Below are 19,444 nucleotides of genomic sequence, written 5' to 3'. Positions count from 1 at the left end.
CTGGGCAGCCTGCTTGCCTCCCCGGCTGGTTCCATTTTAATGCTAATATGCAAATAACCTGTGCTGAAAAAAAAAAAAAAAAAAAAAACAAACCTTAAAACACACATCTTATTAAAAAAAAAAAAAAAGTTATGCTACTAAAATTTGTCAAGTGCCGACAAAAATAACCATGCACAACAGCTAACAATAGCTTTATGGGGCCCGCTAGACTCTGAACACCGTCACAGGTTGTGTCAACAAAGGGCACTTCCAGTGTTAATTGTCAGTTGCATACACGCACACACACCCTCTCGTAAGAGCACCTAGAGCGTTAAAATCTTGCACTCATTTCCAGCCATTTTCACTCCAAGTTTTGCCCTAGCCCAGGGCTGGAGTGCTTGGCCTGTGTGCACTCCAGAGGATGTTCTATTCCTGTTCAAAAGCTGACTGTCACCGGATTCTTTCATTTATTACATTTCTGTTGGCCCCAAGCATTTGCCGAACACAAGAAGGTAAACTGAGCTTAGAAACGGCCAGCTTGAGACTTTCTCTTTAGCAGCCTGATTTTCTGAAAGCATCGAACTTGTTGCTCACTGCATGTTAGAAACATTTCTCTGACAAATAAGACCCCAGAACTGCAGCACCCAAATCACAAGACACGTCTGAAAATGCTGGTTGTAATCCTCAGTAACTCTCAGGTTTGGTCTGAGCTGAAAGCAACTTAAAGCAATGTCTCCTGGAGAACAGCTGGGTAGGAGAAGCCTTGCAAAGATGAAAAAGTGCTCCGTATACCTATTAAAAAGGGAAAGTCCCGTGCAATAATTATTTTATGCATTTAGTCCTTCCCAGAGCACTTTGAATTGCAACTGCATAAAGACATCAGCACAGTAGGGTTTTTTGCTTTTTTCTTTTTCATCTCCAAACTACTTTAAAAAAAAAAAAAAGATTCTGGGTAGTATGGAAGTATGTTCAGCAGTGTATAGAACAGTGGAGGTCTGTGGCAGGAAGAAAACAGTGTGCAAACTGAGTCAGGGAAGGTATATGATATGCCCTCAGAGGTGAGAAGGCAATGCTTTGTCCCCCACATCCCTCTGGCTGCTACTGAGTTCAGCCTAAGGCACCTGTAAATCCTCCTTCCACTCTAATAATTCAATGCTCTGACACCACCCCTTCATCCTGGAAAATGTTATGCGAGTGGGTGCCCAACACCTACCACCATCTGAAAGCTGGCACCGTTTGCAACATGAGGCCAAATAATGGGAAACTCATTCTAAATACTGTAAAGCAGCAGGCACTTTATCAGCTATTGTAGCTATTAAGGCTATCTTAAGCTGGAGTTCAGATCCATCTGCCTCCTCCAAAGCAATAACTTGTACTTGTTTGTTCCTATAAAACAGTCTCTAACCGAAGAATACCTCATGGCAAGATGAAGAGGAGGCCACCACAAACAGTCCCAGCTCCATCTCTCCTGAAAGCCACCAGGGCCACAGCCTCCCCAACTGTTTCACCCAAACACTCCACATCTGCATGTAGCGGGGGGGTTCAGAGAGGAAAACCCCTGCACCAGGCGGGTTACACATGGACCTCCTTCCCCAAGTGACCTTATGGCCTCTCCTTCTCACCAGCCCTGGATGTGACCCTCTTTTGCTTTACCAGAAAACCAGGAGCAGGTGCTGGATGCTCACTGAGAGCCTGGAGTGCCGTAAGGACAGGATAAAGGTGTTAGGTGCAGCCTGCAAGCACACCACCCCACCGCAGCAGGAGAGCAAGGGGCAGCACAACGGATCTCCCAGCCTGGGGAGGAGGGATGCTCTTCTGCTGGGTGATGGGACTTTGGGAGCAATAAAATAATAATACAATACAATACAATCAGCAAGCCTCACTACAACAAAAAGTTGATTCACTTCAGCTGGTATCTGGCCATTTGTTTCAGAGGCACAGCTTGAGGAGTGCTTTGGGAGTAGAGAGGGGTGGCTGGACTGGATCTCCCCTGACAGCTCCCCTCCCGCGGCCTTCCTCATGGCACTTGTAGCAGGGTTGGTTCACTTTAGGGCTGTTCCCAGACCAATCCAGCCCTAGGTAGCACCGCCGTCTCTGCTGTCTGCATGGGGGCCGCTGATCCTGTCCACTGAACTGGGCTGGTTTAACCGGCGGAGCAGCACGTTTCCTCCTGACAGTGCTGGAGTCAGCACAAGTCTGGATGGGAGAAGTAATGCAGGGATGGGCACTCTTAGCAGACAGACCCCACATAGGTTATGGGGCTGTTGCTTGTAGGGAGCTTGTAGTGCTCAAATCTAGCTCAGAAGTAATTTCTTGTGTGTGCTAACAGAGCATGAGCAAGGCTGGCTCCTGGCACAGCACTATGGTGCATGTAGCCGTGCCCAGGGTGAAACAGAGCCCTTCGTGTTTAAAGCTCACTGCACTGGCGTGGCACCATGAACTTGCCCATGGAAGCTCGTGTTTGGGGCCGTCCTGCCACGTCCCTCACCCCTCTTTCCCATAGCCTGCAGCCCTAGGTACAATCAAGGCAGAGTTTTGCATTACGAATGCACAAAATTTGGAATTTAAATGGGAGAAGAGAGAAATGGGAGAGGGGGAGAAGAGGAGCCCACTCCACTCTCGCTCCTCCCCACCCAAAGCATTCCAGCCTTTCCTTTCCTGCCACTTGAGAGGGGGGTTGTTTATTGACATTATGCAAGTGCTGAAATATTTTCCCTTTTGCTTCTCTCCCGTCTTTTCTTCCTCCTCCCCCCTCCCTCCTCTGGGGGTTGCAAAGGTAGTTCAAACCCCTCCAGTCATCTCGGCTTATCAGCCGAGGGAGACGCATTCCTCAGGGCTGCTCCCTTTATAAGCCGCTGCTGGCCGCCCGCCCGCCGCTCCGCAGCCCTCGCCGGGAACCCAGCTCCGCTCCCGGCCATGCCCTAGCCCGGACCCCCGACCCCTGCCCCCGGGGGGGGACGCTCTGCACCCCGGCGACGATGCCGCCAGCCCCGGCCCCGGCCCCGTCCCGGCGCTGAGGCCGGCGGCATGTTCAGCTGGCACCGGAGCTTCGCGCTGGCAGCGCCCTGGAGGCGAGGTGAGCCCGGCCGCCCCCCGCGGCACACCCCCGGCCCCGCTCCTCCCCCCCGGCCGGGGCCGCCCGGGCGGTGCCCGGCCCGCTGCGGGCAGCACGGCCCTGCCCGCCCCGCCGCCGGCCCGATGCTGCGCTCGCTGCTCTCCGGCTGCCTCTGTCCCCACGCAGGTAAGGCGGCCCCGGCGGCTGCTGCGCCCCCCTCCCCCCGGGACAAGCCCCGCTGCCCCCGGCCCCGCAGGGAAGGAGCGCGCCGCGGGAAGGACTTGGCTCTCGCTTTGGGAGAGGCTGCTTTGGCATCTGGGAGTGCGGAGGGGCTCCCGAGAGGCAGGGGCGTCCCGGCTCCGAGCGGGTGAGGGAGGGCAAACTGCTTCGGGAGAGGGGAAGGAAGACGGGATCAGCACCCGCAGGGGCTGCGCGCACCCCATCTCCTCGGGCATCGCAGGTCTGCCGTCAGCGCTGCACGCCTGCCACCGCTCCGGGCATCAGCTGGAGCATCCCCATCCGACAGGGATTGCCACCAGGCTGAGTGGTTTTATTCACTCCCTCCTCTTCCATGGAATTGTGGTGACCCAGGCAGAAAAGGCAGCTTTGGTCCCACAGTGAATGAGTTGTAACTTTGTAAGCTGATGTGATCTCAGCCTGCCTTTTTCAGGCACGATGTGTCAAAGAACATTTTATCCCTTAGCCAGTTCTGTAGGCTTTGAGACCGCAAGCCTGGGTAGCAGAATCCCCTTGGCATTCCTGCATGCCCATCAGCTTGACTTGTACCAGCTGGAAGCAGAGCCTGTGGTTTGTCCCCACTGACATGGCTGCACTGCATTGGTTTGCTTGGCATGGAGGTGGCTGCAGTTTGCCAGGGTCTCGGCAGATTTTGCTGCGCAACAGCAGGACAGTAAAGATGTTGCAAGGCACCGTGTTGGAGTGATTTTGCTGCCTGGCGTCCTGACTTCCCATCTGCAGGCTGAGCTGGGACTGCTGCAGGGCAGGAAGCTCCTGCAGAGCCACCACAGCTGCTGTACCAGTGGGCATCCCCCTGGCATGAAGGACTGGCTTGAACAGAAAGCTGCTCTAGAGCAGTGCTGCTCTGAAACCGCTCCAGCATTGCCACAAGATGCAGAGAGTGTTTGAAGAGATGCCTTTTACAGAATGGTGGAAACTGCTCTTTTTTTTCCCCCTAGGTGTTATTTGGCCATGAACTTGTTTCTCAGTGGTATAGCACAAACCTCCCAGGAGGGCTGGGAGCGGAAAGGAAGCTTGTTCTTCCACATGGAAGTGTCCCTCATCACCCAGACAGCCCTATTGTCCTGGGGATGGTGGAGGACTTGGTGAGGGGAACAGACTAATCACACAGGGCACAGAGGAATCAAAAGAGAGATTCAGCTAGAATCTAAGAAAGAAACAGGGAGGGCACTTCCTAATCACCTCATCTGGAAAGGGACATCAAATATTATTTGCATCTCAGTTTGGGCCCCATCTCTATACGGAAAGAGCCAAGAATTTGCTGTTTCTTGCAAGTTTTGCGGCAGGAACTTTAAAGTTGCAGATAGAAATGCAGCTTAGGAGACAGAATACAAACCAAACAATGTTTTTAGAGCGGCAGCTCAGTACCAGAGGTATAGGCTGGATCTGGCTCTCATTGTTGCAAAAGCTGCTGGAGCGGAGGGTATCAGGCTGTCAGGACCTCTCCTAGCAGCAAGTTTGGTCTAACACAGCTGCAGGGTGCTGCATCGCCTGCCTCTCCTTGTCATCTGGCCCCAGTGAGAGCAACAAAATCAGGAATCCTCACCACTGTCATTGCCACCATAAGATTTGGGACATCCTCTTTGGTACAGTTATACCTGCCTACTGCTACCTTGTTTGAGCTGAAGAAGCTCTCCAGGGTTTTAGCTAGGGACAGCAATGACTGCGCATGAAGAATGGGTTAATAGCTCCAGCGACCTTTCTGACACCGTTCGCGAGTTCCTTTGACTTCAGCAGAAGCATTGGGGTCTTAATGACTTTAGTCTGTAGGGCTATTGAACAATTGTTTATCCAAGCTTATTATAGGCAATAAAACCTGAATTACTACATACCTGTCATCCCTGGGGGGCAAGTTCCATCCCTGCAGAGGGCCTCCTGTCTCCCAGCACGTTCCTGGCCAAATACACCTTTATGATATGAGGTGGCCTGAAAAATCAGACAGGCAAGGAAAGGTCTTCTAAATTAAGCAGTTTTGCCAAGGCGTTTTCATTTTCTACTCAGATGTGTTATCAAGCTGCATACTAGATAACTAGTTACGTTGCTGTTATACTTGCCTGTTTGTGAAATACAGAGGTAGAAATTACTATAGTAATAGTATACAATTTGTATAGTTATAGTTTAATAATTATAATTGTATACTATTAATATGTTAAATATACTAATAATATTAATGCATTAAATATATTAACAATATAAATATCCTAACAACAAGCATATAGTATTACTACTACAACACTATTATAATAGTATACAAATTGTATACTATTACTACTATGTGTTACTATACTGTAAAGATAGTGTCCTGTTTCCATCACATTCCCACATGAAGGGACGCAGGACATACCAGCAGTTGTCACAGCTCTGATGAGGTAAAGGTTAGTTTCTGCAGTGTCCCCAGTCAAGGAGGCCAGAGCATTTACGCAAGACTATTTCTGATATTTCATCCTAGAGACAGCTATCTGAATATGAAGAAGTTCACCAGGAAGGCCTTGTACCTACGAGACTTCCCAGTGTGTTTAGCCCTGTGCAGTAGGTTGGGGATCTTTCCTCCGTGCTAGCCTCCAGTACCTGCAATTAGCCTAGTATCTACTCATAGCAGATCCAGGGGCAAAATAAAAAAATAAAATAAAAACCTGTTTTGAACCTCCCTCGTGAAGGAGGGCACAGGAGTGTCCGTGGAGAACAATTCTCAGGTCTTTAGCAAGAGCTGTGATCCTCCCTGATGGAGCCTCCCCAAAAAGCCCCATAGGTGCCTGCTGGAGCTGAGCCACCCCCTCCCCAGGAGCAGTTATGAGGCAGCGCAGGGAGGATTTAGGCATGGATCCTGTGCACTGGAATTCCCCTTGGCCCGATTTCCCTTCTGGGCTGTGTATTGAGAGAAATAAATTGCAAGGGAAATGCAGTAACGAGTGAGTGATGCTCTTTAGCTGGTGCTATGCACAAGATCAGGTGTCAGCCTAAAAATGGTGGCTGCCAGCCTGCACAAGTACCTGATAAACCAGGTGGCCTGTGGGGACCTGCTGGGCCTCAGGACTCTGCCAGAGGTCACTAATTTATCAGACCTGTTGCCCTGTTTCAAAAACTTAACAGGTCACTTGGAATCAATAGGAGCAAGCAGTAAAAATGTCAAGTGGCCTCACTACTTGGAAAACGATTTCCTCTTTAGTTCCCCCAACTATATCCATCAGTAAACAATCCATCTCCAGCTCATTGCTCCTCAAATGCCTGAAAACAGCTATCATTATCTCCTCTTCCAAAACATAACATATTAAAGCAATGAATGCCTCTTCAGAGTCCTTGAACCCTGTTATCTTTCTCACAGCATTTATTTTATATGGAATTATCATTACCTGCTGCAGCTCTAGGGTTATCTATAATGTTTCTGGTCATATTATATTACCAAACTGTCATCCAGAGGAACTTCACACACTTTAATAATTGTGAGACTGGAGAGCACCTCAGAACCAAACTATCCAAGATCTTTCTGTTCAAGGAAGGACTGTCCAAGATCTCAGCTTGGTCTTAACCTTTCCTTTACATCTGATATTTCTAACAAATCAAACCGTATTTATATTCCCCCCAAAAAAATCAAAGGCATTTTGGTTCCCCAGCTGAATATAAATACAAATTCTGAGAACCAGGTCTATCACACAAATATTCAGCTACCACATGGGAATACATTCCTCTGCAAATATGTGTTTGTCAGTCACCCCCCCCCCCCCCCCCAAAAAAAAAAAAAAAAAAGGCTTTCAAGCCTTCACAGATTTCCACCCCTGCAGATGGAGGCTGTAACTGGTGAGCTGAGGCAACAACACCTTCCCATAAGCTCCCCTAGAACTTACAAGGCTCCAGATCATCCTAATTGCTTAGGAAAAGCCCTTGCTCAGATAGGGCAGCCCAAGACACAGCGCTGTGCTCGTAGACTAGCTTTGCTTGAAAGACTTGGTAATGCAGAAACTTTGTGCCCAGTAGCATCCCCGGCATCACCAAGACTAGGATCTGGTCTTCAACAGACATCAGGAGGTGGGGAAATCCTCACCCCATGGGAGTTGATGGAAAAACTTCATAGAGCTAGATTTCCTTCTCAGAAGGTCAATCAGGGAGTGGCTGCTGCTTGTTTTTCCCAGCAGCCTAGGAGCGATCCAACTTTTCTAAGTACAGGACTCCCATCCATGCAACAACACAGGACTGTGTGAGAGAAGCCATTGCCCAGCTGCAGAAGCAGCAGCTCCCGTGCACCCTGCGTCAGGGCCAGCTGGTGGGCCAGCGCTAAGAAGGAGGTGACAACCCAGCCCCACCTCCCGGCACATATGGTGGAAGAGTCAGCAGCAAAAAATGCCTATTGTTTCAGAAAGGAAGTGACCCTTTTCTCTTAAATGCTGGGAAATTGAAACCTCATCACTGGTGAGGAAAAAAAAAAAATCCCCTCTTTGCAGCAAAAGGGAAATGCCACCTGAGCTGTGCTGCCAGCAGTGTTAGAGAACATAGCAGGCAACAGAGCTAGAGGGAGGCTGTAAAGGAAGGAAAATGAGGGAATGCAAGGACGGAGTGGGAGAGGCAGCCTTTCATTTCCAGGTCATGAGCGTGACCCCACTTGCTAGTCAGTGCTGCCTTGTAATTCTTCACAAGCTGGTACAGAGTGATTCCCTCTTAGTGTGTTACCTGGAGACCCCAGCACTATCACTGAGCCTGCCCTGCATGGGACAGGACTGAACCCTTGGCACAGCTGGAGACAGATGGGTTACTACACAGGCTGTGTAGGTCCTCTGTGCAGTGCCAAAAAAAAAAAAAAAAGCCCTTTATGGGGTTTTGGAGGTGTGTCTTACTCCTGTGCTCAGAGGTGAGCAGACTGGTGGGTCTGACTTTGGTCTTCCTTTGCAGGGCAGCTGTGCACAATTCCTGCTGCCCCAACAACTCAAGCCATTGGTGATGCTCTTTGTTCCTGCGGCACACTACAGCTGGGGAGTACCAGCCTTCCAGGCTTGGATCTAGAGAGAGTTGTGTGTCTTGTGGTAGGCAGGAGCAGAAGAGGCTCCCTGAGCTCCGCAGGACTGCTCACCTCACTCCTCTGCCTGGGACTGCCAGCCTCAATAACCCTGCCAGCACAGCCTGCTGTAGAGGGGTTTGTTCTGTACGTGAACCTTGCAGTAGCTCTAGGGACAAGCAGAGGGCTTTGATGGCTCTAGTGCTGCCATCGCTTGTAGCACAAGTGCAAGAGAGAGAGAGAAACAAAGCATGGCTCCATCTGTGTCAGTACACAAGTCAGGGTGAACATTTTGAGAAGACAGATGGACACAGATCAGAAGGGAGGAAAGCAGCACCATATGGTTTGCAGCGTGGTATGATCAGAAGCATTTGCACAATGCCAGCTCCTCCAGAAGCTTTGTACTGCCACTAGCAACAGTCACCCCACTAACACCCTGGCCTCTTCCATCACCAGTCCTTCCACTAGCCCAATAATGCTACGATATGACACTTGAGTCAGTACATCAGAGGCAAAGGCAAAAAAGAAAAGACTAGACTTTGACTTCAAATATTTTGGAGTATGGGGATTTAAACACAGGCTGTTGTTTACTAGAAGGTTTGGAGCTTTCGCAGGAGTTGGGTCTGGGCAGGACTGGGAATGCCTAGGAGTTTTGTCTAGACAGTTGTCTGTGTGTTTTTCTTACACGTAGCTTACTTGGGATAAAGAAATTTCTTGAAAGCATTTTCATACTTAGACACCCATCCTCCTTCCTTAGGTCAGAGATCTCTGTATTAATGTACTAGGCTGTGCCCTGGCAGCTGCTGGTTATTGTGAAACAGGAAAAATGCACTTGGACTTAAACCTCCAAGGAAAGGAAAGCGCTGGGACTTAAACCCCCAAGGAAAGGAAAGCGGATGTGAGAGTAATCACCTCTGAAGGATTTAAGCCTCTCTGCCAGGTTTTGCTAACTGCCAACAGAGAAGTATCCTAGAAAGCAGTTTGGAAGTGAAGCAAAGCAAAGTTCTAGAGATTTAGCTGGGATACATCAGTTCCCTTCACTCCCGACCAGTTACCTCCAGATATTAGCTGCTGCACTGTTACTGCCTCCCTGTTAGGGGGAAGCAGCCTTATCCTCCAGCTCTGCAAGTGCAGGAAGCCCAGCAACTTGCCCAAGGTTATACATCATCAATCACTGTCATTTATAGATGTATTACAACCCAGAGAATCCTGTTTATCTCTAGGGCAATTAAAGAGCCATATAACCCCACGAGAGGGCTACTAAGCAAGTAGCACATGTTAACCCAAGACAACACTTGGTCTGGGCATGCATTGCCAGAGATGCTGCAGGAAACTGTATTGATTCCTAAACATGCACACACAGCTCCGTCCCCCCCAGCACTGCCTCACCAGCATCCCAGCCAGCTGTCTGAATGCTGGATCTTATAGTACCTTACCCCCACCCCAGCAGGGGTGTGGAAAACCAGCCCAACGAAGAGAAGCAAAACAAAACTAAACGTCTTGGCTGGTTTCCCAGGGAGCAGCAGTGTCAAACCTGGCTGGCCTCCAGCACAAGTAAATACATCTTACCAGCTTTAATGCCACCCTTCAGCTCTCTGAAGTGCTTCACACCTTCTTTCAGAAGCCGCCGCACAGCCCTGTAATGCTACCCCCGCAGCATGCTCCATCCAGCGCCAAGCAGGAGGCCACCTGCCCAGCTTTGCTCTGGCCCCTTGGGTGTTGTTGGACAAAACACTTGCAGACTAAAATCTCTCACCTCACAGTAACTATCACAACGTTGTTAGGACCCCACCTAAAGAGCTAATTTATAGCAGCTGATGGTCAGGCCAACTTTTTTTTTTGTAAGCTGCACAGGTGAACTTTAATTGCACCATTCTAGGGTTTGTTGGCACCACGTTTCAAAGAGCTGAGCATTGTTGTTTGCATTGTTGTTTGCCTCTTTCAAGATCTGTAGCAGAAACAGTCTGCATCATGGAAGGCCCATGGTTTAGAGGCCATAACCCAGTTAATGAAGAGGAATAAGAGACTATTACTTATGTGAGGTGAAGCAAGAACTCCAGTTTCAGGTTGCTGCCTTTATCACAGTTGATATCTCTGCAGTAGCATGGATGACCTTGCTGATCATGGGAAAGTATCATTGAATGAATGAGGATCAGGTGCCTGAACGTGTTGCAAAATCCTGCTGTCTTTTGCATCCATTCTAAACTTGTGATGGAAGATGATAACATTTTGCATCATCACAAGGGGCTGGGAGGATAAATCAGAAATAAATCAAGCACTGTGGTTACAGGGCCTGTCAGTGACAAGATCAACGGTTTGCAGCCTACAACAGATAAACAATAAATTGTTTTGAAACCATTTGATATTGCTAGTGGTCATGGGATGGGGACAACTTTCTCAGCTCTGGAGCTGGTGGAATTGAGGGGACCTTCTCATGAGGGTCAGGGGGTTAATCTCTTTTTTATTTTTTTCTATCTCCACCAAACTTTGCAGTTCACATTGCAGCTTCAGTATTCATAAGAGATATGAATTAAAGCATCTGACATCTCCTTCTGTAAGCAGCAAGACCTCATGTTATTACACTGCTTCCTGATTTCAGACAAAGAAATATTTGTGTAGGCCAGGGTAAAACCGGTTAAGCAAGAAAAAAAGGGGCAGGTTGAAAGACAGTGAGAGAATCTCCAATCAAACGAGAGCATGGGATGATTAATAAGTGAAGGCAATCAGATCCTGTGGGAATAGACTACCACTGCGTTCAGTCATTCCTGGTAGGAATGACAGCTGCATGATTTGCTCTTAAAAAGAAAATGCTGCACAACTGTTTTCCTTCTGACTCTTGGTGGTTTTGTTGTGCCATCAGGGGTGGTGATGCCATCCAAAGATCCTGCTAGCCTTTTATTTTTCAAGCAGGTACAGCGTTTTGCCTCCAGCTGCCAAGAGGAGCTGGCAGCTGAGCTGGGAGATGCTTTTCACTCCCGATCAGTAACGACTCAGCTCCACCACCTCCCTCCAGGACCTTGCACCAAGGCCCCTCTTACTGTGCATGAAGCTGTGAAGCAGGCTCCCTCTTCCTTGTCCTCAGTTCAAGGTCCACCATGCTCACCCCAAGAGGAAGTGCCCTGTTTCACAGACAGCTCCCGATGATGCTTTCCTGTAGCTTTTCCATGGGCAATGTCTTTCTCTTGTCACCCATCCCAGCAATGCACTGGTGTTGCATTGCTGACAGTCCGGCACTGACTCAAATGTGGCTCTTTGCAGTGGAGAAATGCCTGTGAATGCTGTCAAAGGAGGTGCGTGTAGGTCTGTACTGGATAAACAAGATCTTTTATAAGGGGCTAAAAGCACTACACGCTCATAGAAAGCCCCAAAGAATTCCCATCAGATAGGATTCTTTATCACTCTCAGCCTTTTTGAAAATCCAGTGTGAAATATTAAATCTGTGCCTGCCGATGAGCAGTGAAGGGCATGTTTCAGTGGTGTTCCAAGAAATTCTTAAGATGAAATAGAAGGCATATTTAAGTAAAGTAGAAAATGACTCATATAATAGCGAGCTTGGACTTGATGAGTAAAATTCTCTCGTCTGCTGACATTGCGGAAAGCAAGCTGGAGGAGGGAAGGCTGGAAAATGGGTTGTTTCAGAAACAGGATTTTTTCTGGGTTCCTGTGAAGGAGGGCTGCACAGAGCAGAGCTCCCTTCCAGCTGGGCTCCAGACTTCTCTACCTGCGCAGGGACAGTTACGCTGCCAGGAGTGAGTTTCTGAAGCAGCTGCAGGTTTGATGCTAGGCAAAAAGGAAGGAAAGTAGGAGAGGGGATTGAAAGGAAATGAAGTAGGAAGTAAGATATCCTGAAGTGTGTGTGCATTGTAGCCCTCCGAGGTACCCTGGGTCAGATGGTAATAAGGGCTCAGAATTCTGCTCTGTGAAATGCTAGATCCAGAAAAACAGTGAGGAAACCTGGGCCAGATATTCAGCTCATGTAGGTCAGCCTTTCATCCAGAAGCTGTTCAACACTTCATCCACATCACTGCATGAAATATCTGTGATGTGGAAATGCGTCATCTTTGCCCACGTGCAAAAACTCATGAACAAAGCTGCTCCCATACCCTTTCTCTTTACAAGGAAGGTAAGAGTTCATTTAAAGAAATGACTTCATAGATAAAGCCATGCAGGGACTGAAAAAGATCTACAATGCCTCATTTACTTTTCCTATCAGTACTTGCTTTTCATCACCTGTATGTGTGCAGAGCACTACTGACCAAACAGTTTGCAAATTACTTGTTGCAGCCCGAAATTCACTCAAATCTCCAGAAATACACATTTAGTTTTGCACTTTTTTTTTTCTGCTTCTGCCTCAGAATACAATTAATCAGAAGAAGTAGTTTAGCCTTAAATTAATGTCTTATCTTGTGCTTCTCTGTGTCTGCATTCAGGTAATGACTAAAATTCATGTGACTCCCTGTACTGTTTCCTACCTACCTACTAAATCTGAACTCTGCATTTATGGCCCCCCTGAAGGACACAGTGTCTGTGAAACAAAACACTTCTGTTACAGCAGTCTGTAAGTCTACAAGAAAGTCTCATATAGCTTAAGAAAAACAAACCAGGGCTGCCCCCTTCTACTGCATTACTATATAGACAGCTTTCCATCTCACATCCCTCAGGCAACGCAGTATAGATTAGACTGAGCTTTGCAGCCCCTTGTGACTTTCTACTTGTTTTCCTTTATGCAGGTAAGAAGAGCCCACCTGCTGAGGACAAAGTAGTGCTAACACACATGAAGATACTGAGCAACGAAGGAATTCAGAACCCAGCACTAACACCAGAGGCTCCCACTGATGCAGCCTGCACCGAAGAGCCGCATCTCCCCGGTGCCAGCCTCCCCCAGGACTGCCAGGGAAGCCCCAATGTTGCGGTCCCGCCAGCAGACCCAGACTGTGCAGATGCCCCGGCAGGCACAGACTATGTAGCCACACTGCCTGACCTCAGCACCTTCGAGTCCAAGTGCCAACTTCACAGATTATCCAAATTTGAATCTGAGGACTCAGGGGTGGAATTGCCAAGCGGGGCTAATTCTCCATCAACGCCAACAGGTTCAGAGAAGAGCTTTGTGCTTCACAACAGAGACTCATTTTGCGACTCGGGCGTGCTTAGCACCTCTTCTTCTCCAGAAATTGACCATCTGATAATGAGAACATGTAAAGAACGTGCCAGAAAAGTCAGCCACCAAGGTCCAGAGAGTGAAAAGCAAGCAGAGTACTACAGCCAGGAGTCTGATGCTGTGCAGGTTCCTACAGCTCCCCTTGACAACTTCAGTGTCTCTCAGGAAGGAGAAGATCCTGATGAACATTTTGACCAGAGCGAAAGGCAATCTCTGGAAAAGGAACCTGCACCAGAGATGGACCTACCCAGGGAAAGCACTCTTCCCACCCCAGATCCTGTAGAAGAGCCAAAGACAATTGCTGACAATTACCCAGAGACCTTTGGCAGCATGCAAGACCTTCAGATCCCTGGGCATCCGCTGAAGAAGTACCCCACAAGTGACAGTCTGGATGAATACATGGATGAATGCTGTAGGCTGAGTGAGGTAAGGAAGGCACCTAAACTGCATCTTGTAGCTAGGCCTGTCCAAATACCTCAGTCAAGGTTCTGTTGTCTGCCTCAGGTCAGGACACGTCTGAGTTAGAAAATCTCCCCTGAAACTGTTGTGAGCAGCAAATCATGGCAGTTGATGTTTAAGGTTTCTTTTCACAGCAGTGAAATTCTGAAATGATTCCCGTGTAGTCTGTAGGTAAGGATGACTAACAGTTTGTGAGCTTCCAGTGTTTCAGAAAGCTTTAGATTAAAGCACGTGCTTGCGTTTGTGCATACAATGAAAACTGTAAGGTAAGCCACACCACCTCTGATACATGGGGTGGGAGCAGAACACAGTTTCAAGGTCAGGTTATTCCTGTTCCTGGGAAAAGCTGAATGGTCGCTGGGGCTCTGAAGTTTGGAAATAACTCGTCTAAAGGGTAGTTCATTTCTGTCCAGGCCTGAAGCTGGCTCAAGAGCCAGCTCTTGAATATTGAGTCGACAGGGAATTAATGTATAAATTCAAGTCTTTGCTGGGGTAGAGCTGGAGCTCACGCTTTACTTTGCTAGAACAGCTGTGATGGAAACTCCTGTGTTCAGAGACTGACCTAACTGCAAAGACGTAATATCTTCAGCAGCTTGTCCTACTCCAAACTTGCTCTTTCCCCATTAACCGGGTACACTGTGCAACACACAGGAGAATAAAATGCCCTCTGTGCCCCCTCTCCCACACTGAATGCTGGCAAGCACTCAGGCCAGAGCCGTACCCGGAGCCCCACACGGACGCGCTGACAGATCGCAGGCCTGCTGCTGCAGGGGCTTCCAGAAGCCGATGACAGAAAGATCTCATTGGGGGGTTAATGCCTGTCTGAGAGCCAGACCAAAGTCCCCATGGGCAGAGGGAAAGGAGAGGGCAGGCTAGGTACAGAGGGACACACCAAACAGTGCATAATGGCGATTTTTCAGACAGATACAGCACGCTGCTTTTCTCTCTGCTGCTCATTTTCCTTCTGCATCAGAGCAGCAGGGCCTGCCACTCGCGTTTTCTTTTTCACTTTGAGAGGGAAGAAAGAAGCCGGAAAGATGTGATGTATTGAAGTCTTGGATCCTAAATATATGTTTAAGCATCCTAGCTGCCTCCTATTTTAGAAGGCTTTAGGTACTTGGATGCCTTAAAAAAATCCATTCTGCCAACATTTCCTGTGTTTTGAAGAACTGTGGTTTCTGATGGCTCAACCTGAAAGATGACATGGGGAGCAGTTACCAGAAAGTGCCACCCCAAGACCCCCGAGAGGCAGGATGTGTCAGAGGCACTGCGGAGGGAGCCGCTCCTTGTCTCAATCAGGCCTGGGGATGCAGCCTGCAGGATCAGAATTTGGGGCTGCGTTACCATGGCATGCCCAGCCATTGCTTCCCATCCAGGGTAACAGTGATGGACTGGAAGGCAGAGAGAGCCAAGTGAGAGGTGCTGCTGTGCACATAATGAATGCATTTCACCACAATCTCTCTGCCCAGGCCCTGAACCATCAGGCAATGGCCGTCCCCTCCAGCAGGCTAAACCCTCCCAAGCAGTGAGGAAGGTCAGAGATGGCTCTGTAGGCCAGGCCTGTCTCCATTAACATTGCATGTCTGGGTGGCACAAGCATGCACAGTCATACTGAGCACCCTCCTCTTCCCCAGAGCTCTCACTTTTGGGAGGGAGGTGGGGGGAGAGACTTTGCATGGTTCCCAGACAGCAACCTGGCCTTCTGACAGAGGGTTCAGAAAGAACCGGAGCAGGAGACGTTGAACACAAGGAGACTTTTTATGAAGTTATCCAAATTCTCTGTTGCTCTCTGGAGGGTTTGCAACTAACTTGATCTCATCCGACAGCTCTGGCTGTTCATGAAATTCCTTTAAATCCCTTGCGAAATAGAGCCTCAGTTTCCCAAAGCAGAGCATTTAAATAAACAATAGAATAAATTAGAAAGAGGCTGAAGAGGAAATGAAGACTTGGTGGCTTATCTCCCCTCCTTTTTAATATCCTCACTGGCTGAGCGCTAAAGCTCTGTGCCCCAGAGCACTTTTCTGTGTTTGTTTTCCAAGCTGTATAAATACAGCTGTGACCTGGACACCAGGGAAGCTTGCCCCTCTTCACAGAGCCCCTCCAAGCTGCTGTACCTCAGGAGCAGCACTCTGCTAACTGCTAGGATGACAGACAATGAATGCCCAGGCTGGCTAGGGCAACAGCTGCCCAGGACTGCTGCTGTGGTTTGTGCCTCAGAGCACAGGGACAGCAACAACAGAGCTTTGTGCCCTCTCTAAACCTGCGCAAGGTTGTCCTGTCCTTGCTGTCATGCAATTGTTCTGTCCATCCTGCAACAGAGGCAGGGCAGGGTGAGACCCAGATGGCCATCTGTCTATACAGCTTATGGATGCATCTTGGTTTGCCCCAGCTGAGGCTCTGCTCCAGGCTGACACCGTGGTTTTCACATGTTCCTATCACCTGTCAATGCAATGACAACGGCACTGAGCTTACCGGCATGCTGCCACCCAGCAAGGAGGCAGTGCTGGATGAGGATAGCCCCTGACATCCTCCAGCCTCCCTTGCTGCTGAGGCTGCTTCTGAGAGAAGGGGACAGAAAATGCTGAAAAGGAGAGGCTGGAAAAGACCAAACATTTTGGTGGTTTAGATTCGTTTGGTGAATGGCTTTGGCTTAAAATATACATCACACCATTTCAGTCTGGCACTTCTTAAACAAATCTTTCTGATCTTTTATTTTGAACTGTCATTATTTTGAAATGTGTCTACATTTAAAAAGATGAAAGAGAGTGGAAGCTGTTAAACAACAAATGAAAGAGCTTTGAAGCCTAAATAAAAGCATTTCCTTTTAAGCCAAATGAAATGTTTTGGGTCAGTTTGAAGACGCATAGCTTTTGATGCTTTTGCTTTGCAAACACTTCCTCGCGCTTCATGAAGTTTACATTTAAAGTCAGCCCAGACCCCTAGAAGAAGAGACAGGGTGGGAGCACTGTCGTCATTAAATGAAAAAAAAAAAAAAAAAAAAAGCTATTAATCACATAGCATTAACTATCCTTGTCCAAAGAAGTCAAAATACTTCTCTGGAGAGCGGCATGGTTCAGGGGAAGGATACAGCAAGCTGTGACGCTCTGCCCTGTGCGTGCCATACGGAGGAAACCAGAAGCTATCAGCCAGCATGACCACTCCTGGACATTAGGGTGGAGCAGTTAGAAATATACAGCACGATCCCTCTCTTTCCTGTTATTCACAAGCCTCGTGGTGCTGTCAGCTCCCACTGACAAATGTTTCCCGCTCAGCCTATGGCATCACCGATCAGTCACCCCGAGCCCACGATGTGCAATGTGATTACATTCCTCGGCTGTTGGCACATTCACTGCACTGCATCCTTGCTGGCCATGCCAACGTGGCGGGGGAGAGCAGGCAGGGATTTCTGGGAGTATGAAGCACTGAGGGAAAGCAACAAACACCACAGGAAATGCAGAAACCTAAATCACTGCAAGGAACGCTGGCGAGTTCTCATCTGAATGAAGAGCTTTGCCTCCAAGCTAGTTCCACCACCAGCTCCAGCTCTTGCTGCCAGGTCCAGCACAGAGCTGTTTTCCATCGAGCCCAACTGAAGAAAAGCATCAAAGCAACAGATCAGGACTGAGATCTGGCAGGACAAAGTGCTAAGTAGATGATCAGTACCAAAGATTTTTATTATATCTCAGTTGGGCTTGGGACTGGTAAACATCTGTCTTTCCTGCAGCTCCCACTGAACTTCATACCTCTGTAGTGCTCACATACAGCAGCAAGACAGAGCGATGCTCGTGACTTCAGAAGAAAAGTGTGATTTTACACCAGTCAAAATATTGGCTTTAGATAAGAGCTAAAGTTGCCAGTGCACATGTTGACTCTGTATTTTTAGGTTTCCTAAGACATATGTGGACTAGCAGAGCTGTGAGGATTTACTGCTGAGCAGGGCTCTATGTGCTAAAAACCTGTCCCCAAAACTTAGTCAGGTGAGCACTCACAAGGGCAGAGATCTCTTTTCAGTTCCTTTAACTCCATAGGGTGAAATCCTTAGTGGGAGCAGCTCAGCACAGTATGGCTGAGGGCCTTAGCATCCTCTTCTTCCAGCTGAGGTCTGGTTCCCTCTGATGTAACCGAAAGCAAAAGCTGATTATACATTACGTTGTTGCTTTCCTATTGCAGCTTTAACCATCGGATTTTTAACTTGTGCCTACCTCATCCTCTGCATCTTCACCTTCAAAAAAGTAGGTGAGATGTTTTTCTTTCCTGATAGGTTTCATGTACCCCAACATGGGTACGTGGCTTTTGTTCCAATACTGCTTGGCAATCTCCATATGGGGAATGGGAAAAATGTCAGCCCCATTAGGTGAATGTTTTGGGAGGACAGAGACAGAAAGGGACTCCTCCTGGAAAATGTTTGCAGTTTTCCTGTGGTAGCTCCCCCTCAACTTCAAGCGTAAAACTCTGATAGTTGCTGAGAGGAAAATATTCAGACCAGTAAGTGACAGAGCAGGTTCTGTGCTGCACGTGGTATGACCAGAAGATAGGGAAGGATGCGTAGGTGTTTCCTACAAAAGGGTCCAGGAAGGGTCCCTGGAGAGGGCTTCTCTGAGCAACCATTTTGGGGGCAACCTGCCAAATGACACACATTTTCTGTGTTGAATGCCTGCCATGTCTGAGCAATCCCGATGCTAATGGGCACTGTGGCAGGGCAAGCAAGGTGAAGCATCCCTTTAAAAGCTTTTACCCTTGCATGCTGACCACAGAGATGGCTGGCCCTACAGGGATCGTCAAGCACTGCAGGCTCTGCCTGGTTGGCCTTCTGCTCATTTGCACTTGTTGGGATCACTACAACAAAAAGCAAATTAATTCCCTTTTCAATAGCCCAGACTGCCTGTCCTGAGCATCCTTTGAAGGAGGACTGTGAAACAGGGTCCTGTGGCATATGGGGTCCAACTTCCAGTCTGTTTTAGGTCTCCCACTGGGGTAAATCTCCTTTCCTCAAGGCCTGAAGCAACTACTCTACACCTTTTTCTCTCTCTCTCCTTTTTTTTTTTTTCCCCTGCATTTATTCTTAGGAGTTGGAAGTTCTCTGACTTTTGCTAAAAGCCAGATTTCTAAGTGGCTGCCCAAAACATACCTTTGCTTTCAAGAGCCTTCAACCCTACGCACAGAGCATTGGGAATCGGGGCTACCTTCTGTTCACCTCCCCCTGCCCTACGTGCCCTGCAATACAGACATGCAGGACATCAGTCACTGCAGCAGCAGCCTAGCAGAAAGGGAACAGTTAAATGTGCAGAAAGAGGGTACAGAGTGTCAGAAAGCCTACATTTTCAAGGGGAATGAGGAACTTCTGACTAAGCATTTTGGGGCAGCTTAGAAAAGCCAAGTTTTCAGAAGCTGACACGTACTTTCCGAAAATCCTGCTCCTGAAGCTGTGCACCCCAGAACCACTGGCTGCTTTCAGATACTTGGGTTACAGCACGTTGGAGTCCAGCTCTTCCCAGGGGGCACCAGCTGGGCTCTGTTCCCCCTGCAAGCCCTAGGACGGAGCCTTTCCTGC

General features: G+C 48.5%; 1 protein-coding gene across 3 annotated transcripts in view; it reads left to right on the top strand.

Moving 5' to 3' along the window:
- Window positions 1-2,659: 2,659 nt before the first annotated feature.
- Window positions 2,660-19,444, top strand: part of LOC106029971 (uncharacterized) — a 31,758-nt gene continuing 14,973 nt past the window's right edge. For 2 of the 3 annotated variants that reach the window (XM_067000370.1, XM_048069143.2), the window contains exons 1-2: window positions 2,660-3,055; window positions 13,007-13,860. In XM_067000370.1, the coding sequence (XP_066856471.1) occupies window positions 3,007-3,055; window positions 13,007-13,860 (903 nt within the window). In that variant the 5' untranslated portion in view covers window positions 2,660-3,006. The other variant, XM_067000371.1, reaches the window with a different exon arrangement.

This window comes from Anser cygnoides, chromosome 7 (assembly GCF_040182565.1).
Source record: "Anser cygnoides isolate HZ-2024a breed goose chromosome 7, Taihu_goose_T2T_genome, whole genome shotgun sequence".
Classification (NCBI taxonomy): Eukaryota; Metazoa; Chordata; class Aves; order Anseriformes; family Anatidae; genus Anser; species Anser cygnoides.
Note: the sequence above shows the minus strand (reverse complement) of the source record. Positions and strands in the feature narration are given on the sequence as shown.